Raw genomic sequence first — 19,529 nt, 5'->3', positions numbered from 1 at the left:
ACTGAGCTAAACCCGCTTGTTGAGAGACGACTTTCAAAATGGCTACAGGATGTTTGCGTCGGCGATGCGACGGGAAGAGCAAGGCAGACCGTAGAGGAGAGGGGAGATGATGCAACCGGATGGGAGAAACGGATATTGAGAGGAGAGTTTTCTTGAGGGTCCTACCCTTCACTCTGTCAAAGAAGTATTTCAAGTGGTGATGCCACAATGGTGCTTGGCGGGTGAAACTGGTGCAATGGTTGTAGTTTGGACTTGGCTGTGCATTCTCTTCTATCGCATAAAATATAACTCCTTCATGAGCTAGGTCAGATTTATCCTCGATTGTGACCCTTTTTTATATTCCTCTCATTTCATTGATTGACAAAGTGAAGGAATCGTAAACAACATCTACTTGATGACTTGATTCTCTTGATCGTTTTGCTGTCCCACGATTCTTGCTGCGTTTGGCCATTGAAGTGAGTGCAGACCAGCTTTCATGAACCACAGTTCCGCCAAACAATACCTTACCCTCTTCCATCCACACGCTGTCCCCCTATCTATCAAATCAATATCGTCGAAAATATTACCAGACAAATATTTCCAATGCTAAGAGTCATTAAATGCTAGCTCTGTCGCGCTTATCACAAAATTTTCTTATCCCTTGTTCAAGCTCTAGGGTAAGTAGTTCGTCGGCACGTGAAACCCTGCATCGAGACCCAGATAATAAAGTTAGACTCGAGACACTATCCGTAATTGGTATCCATTGTCTTGGTTTAGAGCCATCAACAATTGATGATCAAATTGGATATATGACATAAAAGACGTTAAGGCCGACATCCTCAGTATTGTTGTCTCCATTGTTATCGCCCTCACACCATGCTAAGCCCATGTCACCATCAATCTCTGCGTTCTCGACTGAATCCTTCGACATGTCTTAGCTCTCATTCGTCAGCATAGAGTTTTCTGTCTCTCGCTTGTTAGATGAGCCCGGCTTATCTTTATTCCATCCATTCAGCCCCTTGCTGACGACCATCTCGCCGGATCCAGTCACTCAACTCAGGGGCTCGGATGAACTCTCTTCCGGCTTTTGGGTCCCACTTCATGTGCGACATTGGACTATCTAATTGTCTCTATCCCGTGTTTGCGCATTCCCCGTCGCATTTTTTGCCGTCGTCACCGTTCAGTCATTGATGAGAGAAAGCTCACAATCCTCACGCGCGCGTACTCGCTGACACGAAAAACGCCTTCTATGCTGTTCTCCCGAGGCTGGTGCTCAGAATGGACCCGCTATGGCCCGACTATGGTGCCCCCACTGAGTACTTCTTGAGTCAAGATAACCCGCTCTTGGTCTCTGCCGCTCCGAATTCGCAGCTGCCTCCTGGTTTTGAGGGCCCTGCGCCTGTTACGCTGCCGTCTACGGGGCCTAGGATGGCGGTTGCTACTCGCGAGATTGCTACTCGCGCCAACCTACCTTCGGTCCCTTCTGCCTGTCTTGCTTGCGTGAGTTCCTTTATTTCTCTAGACCTGTTTTCTCTTTTTGACAGTGTTTCTGTGACAATAGTGTGTTAAATGTTTGAAAGTAGTTGCATGCTAACTTGATTCTCGCTCCTAGCGCAGCAAGCACCTCAAATGTGATGGCAAGCGTCCTTGTTCCCGCTGCAGCACATCCAGCCTAGACTGCGTCTATGTCGCGTCACGTCGCGGGTACAAAGGCCGTAAACGCACAGCTACACAAGTTGCCAGCCGTCTTGCAGCGACTGCTAATCCCGTACCTATTGCTGCTCTCACAAAACCCATAATCGGACCTGCTCCCCCAGCACCGTCACTGGAATTCCCTGCCATTTTCGATCCCTCCATGTTCTCGGGGATTGACCCAATTTATCCAGGTATCAACACAAGCTTTCCAACTACGACCTTTGCTCAAACTACTGCGTCAGCTGGTTTGCCTGCTTTCGCATTTCAGAGTCCTTTTGGTGGTGTAGACGAACTGGACGTGGGCTTTGGCTTTGAAGTACCACGGATGCTCCCTCTGAGAGAGAGGTACCTCGACTCGTTCTATCAGAATTTCCATGCAGCTCATCCATTTGTACCGCCTAAGGAGCCTCTTCTCGTCTTGGTACAGGATAATTCACTGGAACCTCTTCTCGCAGCTATGCGCTGGGTTGGCTCTCTATATATCGAGCAAGACACCTCTCACAGCCTCTTCAAGGACGCGTTCCGCCTAGTAGACGGCAACCCCCTCAAAGATGGCTTCTTGGTGCAGGCCAGGTTACTTCTCGTCATCGGACTTGACGGCAACCGGCAAAGAAAAAAGGTCAGAAAGCTCATGGCAGAGGCGCGGGATATTTCTGTCCAAATCGGCATGAACACGCATCTATTTGCGACTGCCAACGGACGAGGAATGCCGATTCTAGAAGAAAGCTGGCGGAGGACATGGTGGGAGCTCTACGTGGTGGATGCTCTCATGTCGGGTGTACATCAGACAAACAGCTTTGCTCTGTATGATGTCCCTACGGATGTTGCTCTGCCTTGCGAAGAGTACCAATATCTCACAGGAGTAAGTCGCTTCATAAAGCCCTGCCTTGACCGTATGCTCACAAAATCTAGCAAATACCCCCTCCAATGCATCCACAAGACATGGAAAACATTGGCTTGTTTGATGGCACGCCGTTCTCATCGTACACCTACCGCATCCAATGTGCCTGCTTCTTGGGCACGCTCCAGAGAATGCCAACACAAGTTGACCACATCGACAAGCTCCTCGCTAACTGGAAGCTTCGTCTGCCAGCTTCGAAGCACGATGCTCACTTTAATGGTGAACTGGATGAGATGATGTTCCAGGCTCTCATGATGTGGCACGCCATCAATATTCTTCTGCACCAGCCTCACTCGCAACTGGATCCGTCCTCGACATATTACATCAAGGCATGCCAACCCAACACGCCGGCTCTGTCTAGCGATGTTTTCAACCTACACACAATACGCACGATTCGAGCTGCGAGGGAGCTCAGCAAGTTGATCACCTACCGTGTTTCTCTGCTTACACACACCCACTTTTTTGCCTACATGGTGACGCTCTCCTCAACAATCCATCTTAGCAAATGGTCACTGGCCTTTGTAGCCCAAGACGACGAGGATCTACGTCAAAACATCCGTCTCAACATTGGAGCCCTTGTCAAGTACGCCGAAATGTGGTCCGTGGCGCAACATTTGGGATCTCAAGTAAAACACATTGCAAAGGAAGTCTACATGATGAAGAAGCGACAACAACAGCCTCCAGAATGGGCAGGCTTACTCCCACAGGAACAAATGACTGCCAATCTTGGCTTTTAGGTGCGAAAGGATGACTTGATAATTCACCTAGCTCTACCAAAGCGATAATTGAATAGGTATTTCCCTGACCAGCCTCGAGCTCACTTCACGGGTTGCTTTTTCTTGTGTAGTTTTGCTTCGCATTTGTGACATTGCTGTGGGTCGACGCTCTTTTGCTTGATTTTGATGGCCAGTTTGCACTCCTGTGGAGTTTTGCTGTTGACATATTCGCACTCTTCTTCGTCTTGTTCGAATGAGACGAGATAGCTGCATACGATGCAGTAGAATCTTGTGATTGTTGTGGTGCACATGTTGTCGATTCGTCGCGTCTGAAGGTGGGAGGTGCAGTGCCGTAGCAGTGGTTGATCGTCCTTTGGGCAGAGGAGGATAGCATGGACCTGCGAGAGTTGAAGATGAAGAGGCTGCGGTGTCAGCGAGAATATATGCTCGAATTTGTCCGTTACTCACGGTGATAGATTCAACGCACAATCATGCACCTTGACCGCAAGAAGGGTTCTCCACGAATAATGAGACTTGATAAATGAGCAGAGAATAAGTAAAGACGCTGTCTCACAGGAAAATGTGTGATGTTTTGATGATGATCATGTGCTCCTGCCCACATTCTGTGGTTGTACAAGCCGACTTGACTCGTGATACCGCAATGAGAAGGATCGACCTATCATTTGTCTGCCGATGATTTGACGAGAGGCATCGTTTCACATCTTTTTACTTTGGACGACATGATTACGTGTCAAATGTCCACTAACTCAAGGCTGACATCCATCCGTTTGTCAAATTGATTGTGACAAGGACTGAGTCCCTTGGCAGCAAGGAGGATAGTCCTAGGCCCTTGACAATCAGTAGGACCAGAGCCGAAAGATACCTTGGCACGATGGACTTACAGCACCTTGATTACCTCCCCAGATGAACGACTGTCGGGAGGTCTGCCAACGTCCCGACTCACGGACTTGGCGAGCTGCCTTTTGTTAGTGTAGGCGGATCTGCAAAGAGGCAAGACTGAAGCTCTTCCGTTCTATAAAATGAGATACCATTTCACTGCTAGCGGATTAATAGAATCAAAGCAAATGTTAAATGTCTTATAGATGGCTGAGTGAATGCTGGAATACGTACTCCGAGACAACACTCAAGCATATGGAAATCTATTCCTATTCCTACAGTTACCTAAGCCCTTGCCGGTTTAAGCTGAGTTAGTGCCAAGCTCAGGCTGAGAAGTTCTGAGTCCAGGCTGGGGTGGGCTGAGCTCGAGCTAAGCTTTGGCTGAGGTGTCCGCGCGAGCCATTTTTGGGATCGCTGCCTGGCTCAAGGCCATGAACCTCCTCGGTCCGAGCCCGATTTGATGCCAGTTCCAAGACGTGTAAAAGGCAATTTCTCCCATTGGATGTGCCGCATTGACCCTAAATAACCCTAAAGGTCACGCACTTGGTTTGAGCAACTAAATCTCGCACTTCATGCTGTCTCTACGTCATGCATGCATTTCTGCGACATTTTGTCAAAGCCATCTGATAGCCTTTTATCATCATAAACCGTCTCCATGAACCAAAATGAAGGTGGGATGACAGGGAGCACTCTTTATCGCTTGCTGATTGCCAAGGTTTAGGGCACGGAGCTCTGGGGGTTCGCTTGTCATTGGCACAAACAGACCGGGAGCCCCGGGTTATTCAGATCGCCCGTTGTCGTGCCACATGGTGATATTACCTTCGCGTGTCATGCAGATTGTTGACATTTCTACAACAAGATGTCCTAAACTTGAGTGAGAAGGCCGATATGTGAACCAGAGCAGGGCGTCGGTGCGGTTCACGACGAAATTAATAATACGGTCCGCTCCCGATATGTTCGCCAACAACATCCTGATTTGGTATGGTCAAGTCTGGCTTTGCATCCTGAGATTGACATTCTTTGGCTTCATTTCGCTGCCTCAGACCACGCCGACGAGCTAAGAGAAGATTATGGCCGGCAGCTTGACCATTTTAAAAACATCATTGTTGAAGAGATGGGGATTTGGACTGACTTGGATGAAGCTCTAGAGATCATGGAACCTTTCCGGAACATTCAGATTATCCATATATGGCTCGAAACTAATCGGTACAACGAGGGTGATTTCCGACTGCGCACAAGGGAAGAATTAGAAGAACGAGCAAGAGAAGTTCAAGAGAGGGATCAACCAGCACTCTCAGGACGAAACTGGGTTGTTAATTAGATAGATGACGAGGGGAACATCTGTAGTGGATTTCGAGCAAAGACTGACCTGCCCTAGAGGTATAGATCACAAGGGAAGCGAAAGAGGTAATATAAGAGTTTTGACATTAGGAATGCTTGAGGTTGATGACGCAGTTAAGCAGTGGCGGACGAAAGCTGAGGGCCAAGTCAGTATGAAGTTACCTAGAGCAAGGGAAGCAGAACACAGTGCTACGGAGGGTGTAGTTATGTATAGACTCGTCGTTCTAGCTCTGCCCTTATGTCTCGGCTTTTCCTATCAAAAGCCACCATCAGTCCTGCCGGTAACAGTAAGACCCCCATTTGCCTTCATGTTGAATGGTCGTGCAGGGCGGAAGCGCGGAAACGTGGGTCTCATCGTTTCCAACCCTTCGTGACAACTAGCCAGTCTGGGCCTTCTTGTGGGATAACTGAGCCAAGTGATAGATGGTGGACACTGGCCATCTCATATCTTTTCGATTAGCCGATGGCGCTTGATGACTCCTGGTTGATTGCCTAGTTAAGAAGGGAGCGACGGATTCTATGATATCATCACCTGCATTAGGCTTGAAGTGGTCCTTACGTTCACAAAACGCACTATTTTATACTGGATCGGTTGCGTTGGAGAACCTTGACCTCAACTTTTAGTCGACGCGGATTGATATGTGATACACAAAGAAGAGAGAATCCTCGGCAAGACTATGGAAGCAAAGGTGTTGGGCGGTTAGTATCGGAAAAACACACCACTCATATTGCCACCATAACTTTACAAACGGCTGCATTGGGATCCACCTATTACGTCGACATCTGGGGTAACATGACTCGGAAACAAAGCCCAAGCCATTGCTTGGTTTGAGAAATATTGTCTTTATTGTGAAGTTATAAGGTATGGTTGAGAGGGTGTATTGTCACACTGCTATAGCGGACCTTACAATGCTGGTGGAAGATAAGTGCTGAAACGGGGAGAAATGCCTCCTGAAGAAAAAAGCTTTGCTGATGGGAAGGCAGTCGAGCTTAACTGTTGAGGGGTAAGGGAAGTGGCCACAAAGGTGAATTGTAGGCTGATACCAGTTTGATGCTTGTTGTCACTTCTGGTAAAAGGTTCTAAGAGCCAGCGCATTCGACGCTGTTGAGTAACCTTCGCAAGGAATTAAGCAAGTGGCCGACCTGTAGATAAAGGCGGCATTATTGTGCCTTGTGACTCCTCTTGGAGACGTCATTGATGTCAATAATAAAGGCGGCATTTCTGAGGTGCCCAACTCTTGTAAACGTGCGGAGTAAACCACGAACTTTGCGTATGCTGCCCTTTGTTGCAGTTACCAAACAAACCATTGGTAGATGGAGTTGGGGAACCCGCTGCCTCTTCAATACAGCTCTCTATGTACCTGCGCGTCACTCACCAAAAGTCGTGAACTGCGTCGGTGCCTGGGGCGATGGTGTCTCTAACTGAAGATGCAGCTGATTACTGGTTAGTGATTACTTGGCTTCTGACGAACCCGTGGCAAGAGGTGATTGCTCAATATTTATTCAGAGTCATCAAAGTGAGCGCGCGGTCAATCCTTGCAAGGTTAAACTTGACTACTCCGAGCCCAGCCGGCTGTTCCGAGGCTTCATGGCTGGCGATACCCCATTCAGCCGAGCTGATAAGATCTCCAACAGTGAGTCTGGATGCTATTCCTCCACGGTTGAGCGGGGAATCAGTCTTCTGGAGAGATATATAGTAATTTCCGGAATCTGAGAAATCACAAATGACGACGCTGTAATACCTGTGACCGCGTCTCAATGACCTGCAGTGGCGCACGGCTGATTGCAGGAGGGGGCGCAAGGCGTATCAAAGCATTCCCGTAGTGAAGCTGAGAGAGATTAGACAAGAGATTTGGCGGCCGGGTTCTCAAGCCAAGTTTCGCTAAAGCAGACTAGTGAGAGAGCATGGCGAAGAAGCCGAGACAATAACCAAGGGAGAGTTGGGATGTTCCATTTCGCAAGATGAAAGGCGTCAAGGTGAGATTATTTGTAGCAGAGAGCACCGAGAGTATTCGCCGGTCGCACTGCTCGGAACTGGTCAGCAAATACGAGCATCGTGGCTGGTTCTCGTCCTTTCGCTTTGACGCTTGGCAGACCTACCTTGCAGGGGCTGCGCTGGCCCCTCTTTCGGGGCGTGGCATGTCTACTCTCTGAGCTGAATTGTCACATCACATCATTCACCGTCAATCTTGGGGCTAGTCATGTGGAAGTCCTAGTTGAGAAGGTGGTTTGTTTTCTGGGCCAAGGTTGAGTGTGAGTGTGTGTACAGCGCCTGTGATTGAGAATACGTTCTTGATCTCTCTCAATAGAATAGTCTACACAATAGACAAGGACAGTAAATTACAGCTTATGTGATATAATGACTAACGCGCAATATACGACTCTTTTTTTCCTTGGTTGCATCCGTCCGCCGAGAGCCGGCTAATATCGTCTCGTCTCGCCGCGGGCATCTACGGAATAATTATGATCCACTTTTTGGCAGCACCTGGGGCTTGCCTTGGGTCTTTCTTGTGCTTCCCTCCCCAAAGGCAGCTCAAAGTCAAGAAATTGAGGCTTGAAGTTTTTGACTGACGTTATCTTTCCTTGCCCTTTTGTCTGCCGTAGACGCAGTCGCCTCTTCTTTCTCCTAGAGTATCAGTGAGTCTTCTTCTCTGTCGGTATGTATGTGTTGTCTTCCCCCTTGACTCGTCCCCTGATGCGTTCTGTCGTTCGTTGCTGGGACATGAACGTTTGAGTGACGACGCGTTGATGAAGCCAAATGTTCCCCTCTCAAGGCAGCGACTGCGCATTGCAAACACTTTGTCTGTTTTGTTTGACGCTGCCTCAGGCATGATAGCAATCTCTTCTGATGCTTTTCATCATATGCCGGGCTTCCGACCGTCTTGTCATCATCACACACATGGCAGAGGCAATTGATCACGCATCAGACGCTGCTTTGAGGATGCAACTTGCATGATCTTTACTGACTCTCATCCAGATCAACTTGACTCTAGTCATTAATCACACTCGCAAAATGCGTCTGACGAGATCTCGCAAGTGTCGTATAGACACCTCGCTGGCAAAAACCAGTCAAGAAGCATCCACGCCAGACCCAAGCGATAGCACCGACGCCTCATCACCCGTCATCGTCGTGCTGCCCAAGTCCCAAGAAGAATCTCCCACTCATGGTCCCGCGGATTCCGCGCTTGCCAAGCAGCCCATCATCAACGGCAATCCCAAGCTCCGGCGGCGTACCCGCGGCAGCGGCGGAACAAAGTCTGACAAAGATTCTTCCTCACTCAGCAGAGACCCCCTCTCCAAGAGACCACGTTCCATTCCCGCCAAGAGACGAGTTCCTGGACTTTTGCAGCGCATCAAGGATCGCGCTGATATTGAGATTTCCCGTGCAGAGGATGCGCAGGAGCGCGCTGATTTGCAGATCAAATGGAAGAGGACCACGCCTACGCCCACGCCCAGTATAGGCGGCGAGGCGCACGACAAGATGGCTCAAGACACGCAGACCTGGCCTGATCAGGTTGCCCTGCAGATAAGACCGAGGGAGGATGCGGCGTACAACGGAGACGTGGTGTATCAGCGGAAATCACATGGCCCGCTGCTCGGAAAGCTGGCATCACAGGGTTCAGTCATAACGATTGACGGAGAGGATTACGTCGAGTATCGGGTCCTGGCGAAGCTGCGAGCTGTTTAAGAAGAGTGAAGAGGGGAGTCGGGGTGTTTATGTCTACGATCGCTTTTGCCAGCAGCACTGCTTTTACATCTGTTTTAGAGGCTAGCAAGAATATTACCTAGTCAAAAGATTGATTTCATTCTTCTACAGTGTAGAGTCTGGATGTGACACCATGAGCTATTACTAGCAAAGTTATTCTCTCAAGCGCTGATTTCTCAACCATTGTGGTCGCTAGGTTTCAAGCCCCGTTCACCGCCACTCTGGAGCGCCCGAGGACATGTGCTTAGGCAGACTCGGCTTTAGTTTTCAAAGACGGCTGACTTTGACTTGGGAGGGCTATCTATCATACTAGTTCATTCTTCTATTATCTTTGTACTGTCAACGGTGCAAAGTCTTGTATTAGACGCTAATAAGTTGTCCTTTGTCAAGATACAAGATGTCTGGGTTCGCATGAATGCATTTCAGTAGGTAGGTGGCAGAGGCGACATGGTATCTTGAACTGTTGCCTGTAACTCAGTTAATATCGGCGGCCACTCCATAAATTGTTATGTTTTCTTTGTCTCGTTAACCTTGACCCCCACACTCTCCGTGGTTGCCTGGCTTTGTGGCTCAGCTCAGGTTTGTTACCCATTTCATAGTCACCAGGGCAACAATAACTGTGACAATATTGCTGCCTGTCTATTCCGCGTGGAAGCACACTCTCTCAAAGCCGGATGAATTGACTTGAGCTATTTGCAGACCTGTCCAGAAAACATTGTTGTTGCCTTGATTCGATGCGTAGAATATCCCTCAAAGACACGCAACTCATCCGCCTCGATTCTGGCACCAGAGAAACTGCCATGCCATCCTTTCTCCGGGAAACATCTGATCAACCGACAACGCCGGCCCCACATCTGAGTTTAACCTCACTAGTTCAAGTCGGTGATTTCCAACTACAACTGCGAAGTGGTACGCGTGGACCATATTCATCGTCGCTGTCATAAGCATACCCTCGAGAGCACTGACAAATCAAAAAAGGCCAGTCGTCATCCCAGAGCGGCATGAAAGCACGCCTGCCGTGCCATGCCTCGAAAACTGCTCTTGGTCCTGCGTAGCTGACTCCCCTCTGCTTCTCTTCTCTTGCCACCTGCAGGCATCCAGCCACTCAAGCACAATCCCCCTTTTAGGAAGCGGAGCTCCGATATTTGACCACTTAATGTAGTTGTTTTCATTTTGTTGAATCCGTTTTGGACCGAGATGCGTGTGAACAAGGGCTCGGAGCCGAGGCTCCAGTGGTGGTGCCAGGCCAAGACCGAGGGCTTTTCTTGTCCCTCCAGGGTGTGTTGGAACCGGGTAATGGATCTCAAGTCGCCGAAATCGGGGACCTCAATCTTCGATTCGCATTAAGTCCACGGTCCTAACCAGTTGCTCGCGTCTCTGACAAACCCGTCATCGTATCCTCCATCGGCGTGTCGAACCTTGGGCAAGCTCTCTTCGCTGTTTGCGTCGATGAAGAAAGCAACGGACTGGAGGCGGTGAATTGTGTAGATGCTTCACATCTCATATACGATCAAAGTTTGTTTCTCATCCGTGCCACGAATCTCATTGTTGATGGTCGTATCCGCCATGAAGTGGAAGGGATCGGTGTACCTATGCCGTACGTCGGGCGGCGGGTAAAGTCTAGACATGGTGAGAAATGCTTTGCGTCTTGGCTTTGGTTGAGCCTCGATGATGATCAAGGAGTGCCATGGGGGGCCTTCAAAGAAAGAGTGAGGGTGACGATGGCAAAGTTGAGTGAGTCCTGGAACATGCACACGATTAGGTGGAAATAGAAACATGAATGCAAACATGAATTATTTAAACAATACTCTACTGTATTGTTAGTGGGCCAGCGGTGGCAAAGAATGGGTGTTTTCATACCGGCTTGAGAACAAGACTAAACACTCAATGAGCAGGGAGATATACTCATTAAAAATAGCATCAGCGGTCAAACTGGGTCAACAAGAGAACCTTCCTGAAATATAGCAGCCTCACATCCCCGCTTGGCCAAGAGGGTGTGCTTCCTGCTAGCGACCAACAGATTAAACAACTTGTTTGCCTTCGAGTTGAAAACCTTCCAATACCTGAACACTAGTAATGATATCCTGGAAAGCCTTCTCCCCTATGATAAACGTAGACAGCGCCGGCACAGCACCAGGCTGAACAGGGAAAGTAGATCCATCCACAACTCGCAGATTGCGAACACCCCTGACTCGGAACTTGGAGTCCAAAACAGCCATGGGATCGTCGTCTGCTCCAATCGCGCAGCTTCCAACGGCATGATGAGAGTGAGCCTGACTGCGGAGGTAATTCTTTTGCCAATCATTAGTACATTCGATGCCAGCAGCGCAAGGTCGAAGTTCAGTAAAGGTGTTGTCGGTCAGGTTGTTGAACAAGGGTCTGACAAAGTTTATACCCTCAACCATTGACTCCAAATCAAAGTCATTTCCTTCTTGGAAGAAACCGAGGTGGACTTCAGGAACGTCTCTGGGGTTTGCGGATCGAAGCTTGACGGTGCCGTTGACGTTGCGTGGGTGAAGCTGCATCAGGCCACACTCGAATTCGTTCTTGTTCCAACCTGGCATGCCAGGCCAGAAGCCGATAAAGTTCATGCTTCCACAGTAGAATTGGAGATCACGGCCGCGAAGTGCCAGGGCTGTTTTGTAGAAGAAGTCAAAAAAGCCAGTAACGGGTTTGGCAAAGGTTCCATACAGAACGGCCTCGTAGTTGTCTTTGATGTTGGTGCCAACGCCCGGAAGATGCTTCACGACGGGGATGCCAAACTTTTTCAACTCGGCTGACGGCCCAATACCGCTCAGCTTGAGGATTTGAGGTGAGTTAAAGACACCTCCAGCGATGATGACTTCCCGAGTAGCAAAGACTTGACCTTTTACGCCCTTGGACTGTGGCTTTTGGCGTGGGTCGGCTGCGTAGAGACTCTGGCCTTGAAGATACTCGACGCCAATGGCCTTTGGCTCCTTGTTCTTGGAATTCGCGTCCGAGAAGAGGACTTTGGTAACGAGGGTGTGTGTCTGAACGGTGAGGGGATATCGCCTAGCATCTGCCAGGGTGTCACGGATGTAGTTCAGTGGGCTAGACCGCACGCCGTTTCTGGAATGAGTATGTGGTGTAATGACACCCACAAACTCATCTCTGTTGGGATCGTTGGCATTTATATCTCGACCAAGCAGCTCGTACAGTGGCTTTCCCGTCTCAAGCCCTCCAAGGGAGTTGGAAAAGTAGGAAGCAAGAGTTGTGAGGTCCGATCGGTTGAGGGCCCAGTCGTGATGTGCTTGAGAAGTGTCGAGATACCCAGTGAATCCGTGAGATGGGTCGCTTCCATTTTGGATATAGTTGCATCGTTCAAGACGGATGAAGTGCTTCCGCATATTTTCGACAGACCAGTCTGCATCGCCAGTAATAGCAACAATATCTCTCCAATCTGCATCAGCGGGCAGTGCAAGAGAGGCGGCATTGTGCATGGCGCAACCACCAATGGTTCCAGCGCGAGGGTAGTAGACGCCCAGACGCTTTGCACCTCGAGGGGGATCCAAGCCCACGTAAAATTCGCCGTTAGTCTGTCGCCAGGTTGTGAATTCGTACCCAGCGTCGATCTCGGGTGTGTCGCGGGAAACAAAAAAGTCCCACCTGGTGAGGGGGTCGTTGATGGCGGGCGTATTGTTGTACACCATGTGAGAATTCTCATTGCCAAATTGGTCGTCGCCAGCATCGATGAGAAGGACAGAATGACCGCTGCGTGCGAGGTTGGCGGCAAGAGGACCGCCACCAGGCCCAGATCCTACGACAATGTATTCGTACGACTTTGGCTTGTCCTGGGAGGCTTGGGCCAGAGCAGTGAGGCCCAGAAAAGCAGTGAAAAGGCGCATGTTGTGAGTTTTGTAACTCGAGGACGTGGTAGATGTTGCCTTGTAAATGAGCATGTAAGAACAGACTTTGGCAGGACTCACAGAACTGGCTGCTGGTCGCAGCATATATACTGCTCCTCCCTTCCCCTGACACGGAACTTTCGGAGTTAAATCTTCTACTGCGTATATAAAAAGACCGAGGATCGAGTATTGACATGCTTTTAGACGCGTTTGCTGGCGTCATCTGTCCGCGCAAGTCGTTCTCGATACTTGATCTTGACCATACAAGGATTGACTCCTCAGTCTCTCGTAGTACTACGTCACCCTGGTAATTACCATAGGGTGCATTGCCAAAGTTTTAAACCCTGAGCAAGGCCTTGGTCCTCGTTGGTTAGGTTCGACTCGAGCGGCGGATGACAATATCCCGCATCCCACATTCCACATCCCACATCGCTCGGCCAAGTATAATTAGGTACGGTTGGGAGCACATTCGACTGGATGATCGCATGAATGATATTAATGTAACTAACCGGATAAAGGCAATGATCTATTCCGGACTTAGAGGGGCCCTAACTCCATCACCAGCATCTAGTCTATCTAGCTTTTCCGCAGTTCGAGTGTTCGCACCATTGTTCCCCTTCCTCAATGACGTCTTCAAAAGAGGCCATCAGCAACAACAGGAAAAGACATAGCTCGACTGATCCCACCATGCACGATGCCTTAGCTCATTAGTACAAGGCATCAGGCCTCAAATCTCCGACGTGCTCTTCCAGGCCAAGAGCTAACTTGGGTCTCTCTCCGCCCTGGGACTGCAACTCATATCCACCCTCTGACCCGATCAACTGCATCCCTTCCTGCGAGCTGAAATATCCATATTTCTGCTGGGTTACATCATTTATATCCGCCTGAACCTGGCCTGCCGCAGATTTGATCTCGCCATAACGGAGCCTGTGGTTGCGTAACGGCGACAGCGCCTTGTGAATGTGGCTATTCGAGCTGCCGCCCTGGAGCAAGGGTGCTCCGAGGGCTCTCGCGACTTCGAACGCGTCTAGCGATACTTCTCGACCGAGATGACGCCACCCAAGCAGCAGAAAAGCAATGATTAGTGCTTGTAGAACCATGCAGGCCAGAGTGATTGCCAAGTATATGTAGTCGCTCTTGTAGGCACTCAATACCTCCGTCCTCTGTACCGTGAGCTCCTGCGGCATCACAGCCGTGCGGTTGAAGTCCGAGTAGGCGATGGCGCTGCGAAGCATCAGCTCACGGGCCGTGTTGACAATGTCGGCGGTGGGATCCTCCCACGTCATGGTCCAGTTGGTGTAGGTCGATCTATCCGAGTTTAGGTAGTTGCTGGCTGCTTGTCCAGTCGCATTGAGGATATAAGGTACGTTCGTGTTCCCCCCTTGACGGAGCACGGCGTATGAAGTGTAGAGGGAATTCAAGATATAGAAGAAACCTCCGAGCATGGTCTGCAAATTGTCGGAACTTCCAGTCTGGTAGAGAGAGTCCTGGCGGCCGGATGAAGGTTGTGCAAGTTCGAGAGTCTCATTCTGGTTCAATTGCCAGCTCTTCAACGAAACAACACCATCCCTGACGGTGATGGGATATGCGACTGTAGCTAGACGCAGCACACATTCTCGATGGGTCACATTTCCGTCTTTTGACGCCTCTGGCTTGTACATGACAGTTGTATTTATCGTGTCGCTGTCTTCCCCCAACCTGACTGAGACATTGAAAAGGGTGATCTGGTTATTGATACCAGAACGGGAGGGGTTGCTGACTTCATTGCCAGAACCAGCAGAAGCGAGTTTGGAAAAGTTGTAGGGCCGAAGGATTTCGATGCAGCTCACGTCGAAGCCAGGGGCTGGCAAGGTAAACGCGCATGTAGAGTTCGTCTTGCACCCGTCGATGGGTATACAATGTCGTCTCGGTTGGAATAAGCACGGCTGATGTTGCTAAAGAGCGGCGTGAGGATCTGAGGTCCGGTGGTTATAAGGCCAACGGAGCTAAAGTCGGATGGGAACGAGGCATTTGAGACGTCGACCTTGGCAGGAATAGATGAGGGCCCGAATTCCTTCATCGTAGCAGAAGAGGCTCTCTGGATCAGTGGTCCATCGAGGATGCTGACTGCAAGCGAAACAATGGCAGCAATGGCGAATTTATCGAAGTAGGGGTTCGGCCAAAAGATGGCAGAGATGCGGCGCTGGACATCCAAATCGAACTGAAGTTTCCGGAGCTCAGCCCCTTTTAGAGCTTGATTCCACCATGAGATCTCGTAGCCAGTGTGAAGTGCAACAGCGAGGCAAAGGTTGGCGAGGCTGACTGCAAGCGAGAGGAGGACGGACACGGGGATCGTTCGAGATGGATAGGGCCAGGCTGTGATGTCTTCTCCGTCGGACTTGAAGAGGATGGCGGCCAGTCCTACGCAGCATACTGCGAAACCGAGTATGCTGGCAAATGCAAGCCAGGGGGTATGTTTCCAAGAGCCTGGCTTCCACGCAACGCCGCGATGTTTGGCCTGGGGCTGCATTGCAGGAGGGCAAGAATAATAGACAAAGATGATGTGAGGTTAGGGAGAAGGATAGAATCGCTTGAGGAGTACTGGCAAAACATTATATTGCCAGCCTTATTTCTCATGAGCCGCACCAACGCATCAAACGTTGACATGCCAAGTATGTTTAAACCCGAAAGAGAAATTAGTCCCGATGCACTTTTCAGCTTCCTCCAAGCCACCATCCTCAACTAACCAATAATGGATAAAGCGAGCAGGCAGCGACTCCAACGATACATAACCGAGGTGAGAATCCTTCGACTCACAGCCTTATCACCGTTAGGTTTCCGAATAAGTTAGCTGAAGCGTTCTAGAGCATCTTGGCGGGCTCGTCGGGCTTATTTATGGATTTAGCGAGCTGTCACGCCTCTTAATGGCCAAGTTTATTGCTTTGTTGTTGAGAATCAGGCTGAGCATCTATGTGTTGTGATTGGTCAGTAAAATGTTTAAATGCATGTCCACGTCAAGGCCCCTGGACCCTGATTTCACCGCCAAGTCAATGCGAGTGAGGCTTTATTGTTGGAAACCAGGCTGAGGAGTTATGTCCTGTAATTGGCTAGGGAAATCTTTTGAGATCAGTCCACTCCGGTCCCTTCAGCCTAATTACGGACTCTTGAGTCCGCGCCGCAAGCCCACTTAGACTGAGCCTCAAACAAAAGGATTTTTGGGCATTGGACACATTCCTCGCGTCAAAAACAGCGGCTACAAGTTCATAGCTCAGGTTCAGAGACGCGGAACTACTCATCAAGTTCCATGACTCGATGGCAGACAAATCTGCTGTAGCACGCTGTGTTTCGATTCGGTAGTACGGGACTGACTGTACCTGGCTACTGCTATATCTTGATGATATTGTTGATAGTAGAATTAGGCATCGTTAGGCTTCCTAGGGACTAAGATCTAAGGTTTAGCATAGGAGGTAGTAAGATCTACGACTCCTATTGGAGACGTCATTAATACCAACAACCAACGATAGCAAGACAAGTCAGCTTTATAGGTATTAAAAACGTCACTTTCGTCCGATTATCGAGGACGAAGATGGCGTTTCGAGTAAGAAGTACCTTGAAGCTGGTATACTCTATCAAGCTAAAGAATAAGCTCTCAATGACGGAATCGGAAACTTGATAGCCAAAACATATTCCATACCATCAGATCTTAGGACAGAGTTACTTATGAGTGAATGATAGACTAAAGCAATTTTACCTCATAGCATATCCAAAGGGCAGATCAAGGCAACCCAGCCAGAGAAACACGGTTTTACACATAATCAAGCCACTATGCCCAATGCCTTAGTGAATGATATATGTCACAATACATATAATATAACTACCTTCCAAGATCGTGCCGGGGTCCAATCGCCTGCCCTTTCACTTCAACAGGTAACCACCCTCAACATGGACAACCTGCCCAGTGATGTAATCGCTCTTCATAATCCCCAAAAACATTTCAGCAACATCCTCCGGGCTACCAATCCGATCAAGCAACGTCTTCTTCGCAAAGATATCCTCGCCCTCCGCACCCCATGCGCTTCGGACCATATTCTGCAATAGCTCTGTCCGTATCGCTCCGGGAGACATCATGTTCACTCTGATGGGCTTCAGATCCACAGCAAGCCCCAGGGCCATGGTGCCCATGCCCCCTGCGGTAGCTGCTGTTACGCTGTGCCCTTCCATGGGCCGGTAGTAGGCTACGCCGCCGGTAAACGTGATGGATGAGGTGTGAGCCTTGTTCATGTAGCCTTGTGCTATCTTGCAAAGCAACAATGTCCCGGCGATCCTCATCTTGCCGGCATCAATTACGTTTCCCTCGGTCGCGTTTTCCAACGTAATACTAACTGTTCCTTCACCGGCAGTGCTCACAATGTGATCAAGCTTTTCCTGACCGCCCACCGTCGCAAATTCGAAAAGCTTGGTGACACTGGCCTCGATGTCGTTTTTCAGATCAACAACATGTCCGCGGACACTATCCTTGGCTTCTGGGTATGTCGATACAAGGCGGCCGAGAGCATCTTCAAGCTTGGACTGGCTTCGGCCGGCGATTACAACTTTAGCACCGTATTCAAGACAAGCCTCGGCGACGGCGAAACCAATGCCGGATGTACCGCCGACGATGAGGATTGACTTGTTTTGCAGTTTGGATAGGTACTTGGAGACTGATACCATTGTGAAGGATAATCCGGAGTTTTCAAGTGGTATGAGAGAATGGTTATGAGGGGGAAAACGGAGAATCGAACCCAAATATTGAACAGTACTCAACTTGGGTGTAGTGAGAAGATGAATGAGCACAAGGGATCTGGTTTATCTGACATTTATACTGAAACCATTTGGAGCAAGTCCACCTCGAGACCCCCAAGGGCCTTCCCAAAGTCCGCGTTAAGTCCGCTCTAGGTCTGTCATGGCCTGATGAAATGGCAATTGCTTGGAACAATTTGCCAGCATGAAGAGCCATCCCCAGAGTTGTAGAACATCAAGTTTCGCTACAGACTAATCATCGAGCCATCGGGTTCTTGTACGTTTCCTCGAGGGTTTCCTGATCACCGAGTGTACGTTTGTTGTCGTGGAACTTGTGATGCCGTCCTTTTTGGAGTTGATGTTAGGGTCGGGTTCCTCTAAACCCCCGAAGGACCGAGACCCAAGCACAAGCTTGGACGGAGATAACGAGTCTTAATGCCGGAATGTGTCGAGAGCCGTCTTCTTTGTTATTGTGGCTGATGACTTCTTTTAGAAGCATAATCAAGTTCAAAATTGGACGGAGATAAGGAAGGGCAGTTTCGCTGAGGTTGACACAATCCCACTGACGGGTATTTACACTCTGGAGTAGAGATTCTGTGATGCTGGACACAGGATGAGCTGTAGATGGATGGTATATGCCCCTCATTTTCTCATTATAAGAGCCTCCATTTCTGCTTTCACCAACCTCGTATCTGACAGATGCCGTTCAGAAGATTCCATTTTGTGTTAGCTAAATCTCGATTATTCATGGTAGAGGAATTTCGATCGCTCCGATCTGCACCATCAACCCAAACATATCAGGCAAGCCGTGTTCCTCAATAATTTTCCCATCAATAATCTTATACAGATTCATTGCCGTCATCTGAATCGCCTTTCCAGAAGGAGGCGTGCCCAGGAAAGGGCCAGTATGTGTCTCACGCGTTACAAATTGAGCACACAGTAGGGTGTGCAGATGCTGATCTCACAGGGCGCTATTCCCCCTTACTCCATCTTCAAATACCCAGGAATTGTGGCAATCGAGTTAGTGCGTAGGGTGTAACGCGTAAACTTTCTACATGCTATGGTTGATGTCGTCCTTCGCCTCTAGGCTGCCTGGCAGCCAGCTGACAGTGTGTGGTCTCAGTCATTCCATCCTTCGTTTTCACTGTATTTGTAACACTAGCTGAGATACTATAGGTGAATCCCGCACACTGATGTTTCTGCGCCAATATCTGTTTCTAATGGTGTCTTGATTTGCAACATGTACTCCGCTGTAGGTCGGAGTGGCGGTCAGTGTACGACCGTAGAGTGGAGAGTAATTTCACTGCAATTTTAACCCAAGCTGGGACGCTGAAATATAAACGCACACGGATCCCATTCGCTGATGTTTCTGCGCCAAGACTTGCGTCCAACCATATCCTGGACAATCATCGGGCCCCACCGAGTTGAGATGCAAGGGTCTAGCTCACCCAAACACGGTTTCTATGGCAAAGGATATAGGCAGCTAAGCTGCGGTACCTGTTGAAAGGTATCTTTCACTTTTGCCACAGTTGGCTGTCGACAGTTTCCTATTTCACCTATCACTGCAGTTTTAACCCAACACGAGTCATCAGTCTCACTGACGGGTCGGCCCATTACTCGAGGGCTGTGCAGGGCAAGGTCTTACCACAGCTTCTGGTGTGAGGACCACA

At 49.4% G+C, this 19,529-nt stretch overlaps 5 protein-coding genes across 5 annotated transcripts; 2 read left to right on the top strand and 3 right to left on the bottom strand.

Moving 5' to 3' along the window:
• Positions 1–1,257: 1,257 nt before the first annotated feature.
• Positions 1,258–3,312, top strand: NCS54_00975200 (Zn(2)-C6 fungal-type domain-containing protein; the record flags this gene model as incomplete). Its single annotated transcript, XM_053155086.1, has 3 exons — positions 1,258–1,479; positions 1,592–2,536; positions 2,587–3,312. The coding sequence occupies 3 exons, from the start codon at positions 1,258–1,260 to the stop codon at positions 3,310–3,312; spliced, it is 1,893 nt and encodes a 630-aa protein (XP_053011061.1).
• Positions 3,313–3,392: 80 nt separating this feature from the next.
• On the bottom strand, positions 3,393–3,784 carry NCS54_00975100 (Hypothetical protein; the record flags this gene model as incomplete). The annotated part of the gene is made up of 2 exons (XM_053155085.1): positions 3,393–3,713; positions 3,779–3,784. 2 exons carry the CDS (start codon positions 3,782–3,784, stop codon positions 3,393–3,395), a joined length of 327 nt encoding a protein of 108 aa, XP_053011060.1.
• Positions 3,785–8,542: 4,758 nt separating this feature from the next.
• Positions 8,543–9,217, top strand: NCS54_00975000 (Hypothetical protein; the record flags this gene model as incomplete). The annotated part of the gene is made up of 1 exon (XM_053155084.1): positions 8,543–9,217. The coding sequence occupies one exon, from the start codon at positions 8,543–8,545 to the stop codon at positions 9,215–9,217; it is 675 nt and encodes a 224-aa protein (XP_053011059.1).
• A 2,039-nt stretch (positions 9,218–11,256) lies between these two features.
• On the bottom strand, positions 11,257–13,101 carry NCS54_00974900 (Hypothetical protein; the record flags this gene model as incomplete). Its single annotated transcript, XM_053155083.1, has 1 exon — positions 11,257–13,101. One exon carries the CDS (start codon positions 13,099–13,101, stop codon positions 11,257–11,259), a length of 1,845 nt encoding a protein of 614 aa, XP_053011058.1.
• A 3,894-nt stretch (positions 13,102–16,995) lies between these two features.
• Positions 16,996–17,790, bottom strand: NCS54_00974800 (Hypothetical protein; the record flags this gene model as incomplete). The annotated part of the gene is made up of 1 exon (XM_053155082.1): positions 16,996–17,790. One exon carries the CDS (start codon positions 17,788–17,790, stop codon positions 16,996–16,998), a length of 795 nt encoding a protein of 264 aa, XP_053011057.1.
• Between the last annotated feature and the right edge of the window lie 1,739 nt (positions 17,791–19,529).

Source organism: Fusarium falciforme, chromosome 7 (genome assembly GCF_026873545.1).
Source record: "Fusarium falciforme chromosome 7, complete sequence".
In the NCBI taxonomy this organism is placed as follows: domain Eukaryota; kingdom Fungi; phylum Ascomycota; class Sordariomycetes; order Hypocreales; family Nectriaceae; genus Fusarium; species Fusarium falciforme.
This window is presented reverse-complemented; position numbering and strand designations above follow the sequence as displayed.